Genomic DNA, 6,114 nt, shown 5'->3' with positions numbered 1-6,114 from the left:
GCTGTTTACTCTGTGAATAAAATTGAGGAATTGAGACCTGAAGAAGAGGAAACATCTCAAGAACCATCCCCCACATATTCCTTCTCTGCCGAGAAGAGCAACAAGAATAAAGGCTGAAGGGAATGAAGCTGTACAAGATACAGACAGACAGAAGGACAGATTTAATTTGATTTACCACTCCTCCAATGAGAAATAACAGATACATACAGCAAGACTAGTACACTCGGTGAAGACTATAAGTAATCAGATTTAAATGCTGTTTTCTACTTTAATAACTTCATTTTTGTGCTCAAAATATTTAAAGGTGAGGCAAGCAGAGGACTCTGTACTCAGACTGTACACAAAAAGATAGGTGCAATGCTTCTCAGTTCCAGGACACTAGCACAGACAAGTGACACTGTTTGTTTGATCACTCAGGGCATTTGCATATGCGAAGAGACTTTTCCTGTTCTGTGCATTGAATTCACCCAGCCCAGAAAAATGTGTATATGTGTCAAGTAGGAAAGTTGTTGAGACTGGTGACATTGGTTTGTTACCCATCTACAGGAAATGAGGCTGGCTAGTGCAAAACTGGGAACAGCTGTTTTGAAGGCCAAAACACTGGGCTTATTCTCCTGTGCAGGGCGGTGATCCAAAGCAATTAGCAGAAAACAGTGGCATGGCTTTAAGCAAAGGTACCTGATCTATACCTGAGGCATAAGGAAAACTCATATATTCATCTAGTTTTCAGGTGGTGCCCTGTACAAACATCTATATGAAAAATGTGTGAGAGAAATGAGTGAAAATTCTGTGAATGAAGTCATGAAAAGTCCTTCTATTCTGACCTTTTTGTCTGTCTGTAGCTGCTTGTCGTCTCCCCACTGTGTTACAGAAGTAACACCATATGGTAAGGGAAATGAGTAAGATGTAGGCGGGATTTTTGCACTCTGTAACATGAGTTCAGAAGAACTCAATAACGAAATCATACTCTCAAAGCGTGCAAAAATATACCACTAGGGAAAATTCATAGTTTCTGCCTTTTTTGTGCTCTGTTACTGTAACGGCCACAGGGAAAGAGGTTTTCAAGGAGAAGGTAAGTTTACTTTTGTCTTTGTCTATTTTTCTTTTCTATTTTCTTTTCTATTTTTCTTTTCCTCCAAAGCAGCTAGGCAAAGAAATACTTAACTTTGTTATTTCTGCTAGTTTTAATGTTAAAATAACTGTCAGGTGTGAACAGACACTGCCTGCAAATGCATGCTTTTGTCTGATGAATGTCTTAGCCAATACTTTGATGGTGTATTTTTTTCTACAGTCTGAAAATAATAGTACAAATATATTTTAAAATTAGCAGTTCCCAGTGTTACTGGCCTTATCCATATAGAAGCATTTTTCTTATGTTAAGACCTGCATTACAGTGTTGAAGAATGCCTAGGTCACTTTTTCTTGAAAACAGTCAGACTGGAAATGTTTGGATTTTAGAACTTTATATCAATAGAGAAAATTACTATGCAGAGTGAGTCCCTTTTAGGAGTACTGTATTTTGGCAAGAGCAGAATGGGAACATGACAGTGTCCTTTCTCCTTTACAATTTTAATAGTGAAGTAGAAGATTTCACATACACACACTTCTCTGAAAATCTCACAGGCATGTAGGCATAATTTTACCTTCATAGCACAACCAGCATGTAAGCAATAATTCCATTTTATATATTCCCACTGACAAAAATAGTTTTCGAATTCTTTCAGAGGCAAAGCTGGGAAATAAATCTCAGAGGTTTAGTCTTAATTACTATGCCCAACACAGATTTTCCCTTAAAAAAAAAAGTAGTCATATAAAAAGAAGTGTAAGTTTTGCAGGTTTTTTTAGTTACAAACCTTCCTTTTCATTAATTACAAAAATCATAGCAGTATCAAAACATTATTAAATCCATGGTTATATATTACTCATAATCAAAAGGCTATTGCACAAGTTTTTATCCTTATCTAACTAATCAACTAATCAACTTGGATGAGAATAGCCACTGCAGTAGGATTTCAGCTTCTGAATTCCTAACATGACCTGTGGACATGTGTCAGAATTCAAGCTTCTGTGAGAAGTAACTGAGAGTGACTTGTGCTGTAGCATAGAATCTAGCAGTAGCCGATTTCCATAGAAACTTTACAAGCTACAGTAAGGAAGGAAACAACTTCACACAGAAATACTTGAAGTTTCCTTAAGATTTTGATCAATAATCTGCACAGGAATTATTTGAGATGTGAAAGAAAGTTTGAAACACCTGTGGGGAAAACAATACAATTCCCGGTTCCTCTATCGCACCTGTTTTTCTAAAGAGAAAAAGCACTTGATATTTGCACAGGTATAAGAAAGAGAAGAAAAAGGCATTTTCAATAAAAAATTTGCAGTTATCAGTTGAGGAAATAATAGTTGCAGCATTTCTGTTTAGTACTTAAATATGGATTCCAGATGATGTAAAAAAGAAAAGGAATTAATCATCTTGGATTTACCTGACCCAAGTGGATAGCTCAGAGTTAGAGAGATTCCTCTGGGCAGGTTGCCCTGGACTATATTTTCAGCGAATGGTAGAAAATAAATATAGTACAACCTTCATTTCTCTTGTCCTAGACTAGGTTGAATAAACCATGTCTTAAGTAGCTGGTTTTTTTCAGACAATGTTAAGGCCATATGGGATTACTGGTTCTCCTGTGAGCATATCTATACAGCTTTTGGGTAAGTTTAGGTAAGATGAACTCCACCCCATTCCACCTGACAGCATCTTCAGAGTTAGGTTAAAAGCTTAAAATATTTTAATGTCCTTTTATTCATTTCCAATAGCAAGCATGTGATTTACAATCCATAAAAAATTATCTGATCCTTTATGTCCAAGAGTCAAGAGAAATTTATGTATTTTTTATTTAAGAATTACTGAATAAAAGTAGAAATTCTCTTTTGCTCAAGACCCAAAGGTGTGATCCTGTCCTCCCATATTAATAATATTGTCTCCCACAAAGGATTGCAGAGCCAAATTTTCTTTGCTCTGATATTTTTCTGAAGCTAATACTCCTACATTTTTTCTAATATCTGCACAAGTGATGGAGATAAATTGACTCAAGAGGTGTAAATAAATAAAAGTATTCTGTGTGCTTAAAACAGTGGGTTTTTATGCAGTTGGATGCAGTCATCACATTTCACTCAGTTGAGTAGCTTGCTTCTTTCATGGAAAGAATGTCAAGAAACATTTCAAATATAGCTAAAGATAGTAAAATATGGGAAAATAAGTTATTCATGTATGAAACAAAGGATACTTCTGAGGATATTAGCATACTTCCATATGCATTTATTATCATCATCAAATAGTATAGGAGACAATTCAGAAAGAAAAGTACAATACAGAGAAACTGTTCTTTGCATCACAGCTCACAGAAAAGGATAATGAGAGTACAATCCTTCCAAATAAGTGACAAATATGGGTTTTGTCAAAGAGGAGTGGTTCAGCAAAAGGACACTAAATAAATTTAGCTAGACCTCAGATATAAGCTGGAAACAGAAAAATGTCAGTCTCTCTCTGAAATAATGTGAGATAAATGTGTCATGAAGACTTAGTTCTATTTCAGGTGTTGCTAAAAATAAAACTGTAATGCTGACACTGTGAGTGAATACAGTAGGCTCAAAAATAAATATTACACAAAGGATAATCATACTTATCTGTTCTGCTACACTTTCTTTGGCATAACCACAGAAATGTGAATAAATAAAAAAAATGAAAAATAAATACCCTCAAAACTCGGGAAAAAATGTTCTGTCAACAAATGGTATAGAGACTCGTACATATCTGAGTGATCTTCACAGCATGTACCTGATGTTGGTATGAACATGACACTGTGCAGATGATCAGGACTGTTTTGTAGACAGAGTAATGTTCTAGCTGTAGAACTTGGGCTTATTAAAGAACAACTGAGAATTTCTCTATATATGCTTTTCTTGAATATAAAAACCTGAGGTCATCACTGAAGAGTCCAAGGATGTAGTTTTATTTGCTTTTTCCTTGACCACAATGCCATTTTAGGAGTTCCTTTCACCCTATTTCTTTGTTACCGGTAATTCAACTGCTTGTTGAGCCACAGGTGAACCAGGTTGTGAACTGATTTGAAATTAGAATAACCCTTTTTTCTTTAGATTTGAAGCACTGGTAAAGGCTTAAGGAAGCCCATCTCTCTAAGACCTTTGGACAGCACCTGCAAGCATACTTCAGGCTGCTGCATTTTTCTGGCAATTTCTTGATAGAAAGGAAATTTCTTTATCTGTTTTGTAAATGAGGAAGTGAAGTACACAGATTTGATTGACCTAGGGTCATAAACTGAATCTGTGGCAGACCAGAGAACTGATCAAAGCTCTCCATCACCTCACCACAGTACCGTAATAACTGTACTCTCAAAAGTAGTTTGTTATGTATATGAACTCACACATAAACTGGATATAAACAACTCTATGCTGAGAGTTTTGATACATTTAGTGACTAGATAAGGGTCAATATTTCTTACAGCAGCAGAAATAGCTTAGATAGCTCTTCTCTGGGTCTTTGTTGCTTAACCCACACTGTCATCTCAGATGAGCTTGCTCCACTGTTTGTGGTAAAGGATGTTAAGCTAGGTTAAAAAAAAAAAAGTGCTGGGAGGAGCATTAGTTTTAATGATGAACACATATTCAATACTATTCACTACAAGGCTCCACAAGGAGTGGCACTAGCACAGCCAAGGATGCAGGATGGAATCAGGACAGAGCCATGGAGGATGGGGAAGGACAGGAAATGCTTAAGCCAACAATGCTGTTGAAAGAAATGCTGCTGAACCAAGTTTCAACCTTCCTCTTGGAAAGGAGGAAATTTTCCAGAAATCCAGGAGTACTCTGACAGTTTTCTTGTCTCTCAAAAAATTCCTCTTTATTTCCAAAGGTGTAAAAATTGGATGTGGATTTCTAGGGCTGACTGGAAAGGTGCATGTAAAGGTGGTACATGTGGTGCTTAAACTCAGTGAAAAGTGATTGGACTTGGAAAGCTATGACCCAGTCCTTCAATCCACATTGACGGTTCTTAAGAAGAGTACCGAATTATTATCATTTCCTGTTGGAGATCTCACCTTTTGGTAAGGAAAAAACACATAAGAAATTCATTCAGGTTGTGAGTAGATAGCCTGAATAGTCTTTTAACTTAAGCAAGCTATCAACTTCTGCTTCAATTTTGTCTTGATTTTACACTAGTTATATGAATATTCAGGCCTCCTTCTATCAAGTTCAGTGCAAACAAAATTCACCCTACTCTTGAATCCAAACTACTGAAGCAGATTAGCAATCATTTCCAATTCATGATTTAAAAATATGCCGTTCTGTCTTTAAAATCATAACACTTCTGCAGGTACTAGCTTCAGGAAGCAGTCTCAGGGTTAGGTTGTAATCAACCAGCTGTCGCACAGAAGAAAGCAGTGGACATCTTTTTTTAAATCAGTAGTGCTTTGTAAGTCAACCAAGAGTCGGAGCACTTAAGCACAGGAGAGAGAACTTGCCTTGCTCATAGTTGTAGAACTTATATTCCATTGTAGACTGGGCATTAGTTAAACAGGGGATCTAAACAAAGGACACCATGGTGACTGTCTTTGTTATTAGCTTCCACTAAATCACAGTGCTTGAATTTATTAAAGACTTGATTAAATCCCAGTCACATCTGGAACAATGGTAGATAATCCTCATTGCTCAACAGAAATAAAATCGTTGCCGTCTTCAAGTAAGTACAAAACTACAAGACTCAAACAATATGCAGTTGGATTTCCTAAGCAGGTAGCTAAAAATTATTAAATGAGCCTGCAGAGATTTGCGTTACTTGAGCACTTATACAGTCTTTCTGCAGAGTGGACATGGGATATTCTTTCTGTGTTTGCAGAAATGAATGGGACAGCCATTGAAAATTTTGTCTGTGTCATTTTTAATGTGTCCTTCATGAACTGCACGTGGCATGTGGGCAGGACTGCTACAAGAGATACCCAGTATTTTCTGTACTGGAGGCCCTCAGAGTAAGTAGGTCTGTTTGAATATAGGGAATTTTCTTTCTGGTCTGATATGTTACATTGTCAATATTTAGCTGATACG

General features: G+C 36.6%; 1 protein-coding gene across 1 annotated transcript in view; it reads left to right on the top strand.

Moving 5' to 3' along the window:
• The first annotated feature begins 944 nt into the window (after positions 1-944).
• Positions 945-6,114, top strand: part of LOC127479702 (granulocyte-macrophage colony-stimulating factor receptor subunit alpha-like) — a 29,574-nt gene continuing 24,404 nt past the window's right edge. Inside the window, exons 1-2 of the mRNA XM_051806996.1 lie at positions 945-1,072; positions 5,909-6,038. Of these exons, the coding sequence (XP_051662956.1) occupies positions 5,911-6,038 (128 nt within the window). The 5' untranslated portion in view covers positions 945-1,072; positions 5,909-5,910. The remainder of the gene's footprint in view (positions 1,073-5,908; positions 6,039-6,114) is intronic.

This window comes from Manacus candei, unplaced genomic scaffold (genome assembly GCF_025592945.1).
Source record: "Manacus candei isolate 608988 ecotype Guabito, Panama unplaced genomic scaffold, ASM2559294v1 h1tg000069l, whole genome shotgun sequence".
Taxonomy (NCBI): Eukaryota; Metazoa; Chordata; class Aves; order Passeriformes; family Pipridae; genus Manacus; species Manacus candei.
The sequence above is the reverse complement of the archived record's forward strand: the minus strand, read 5'-3'. Positions and strand labels throughout refer to the sequence as shown.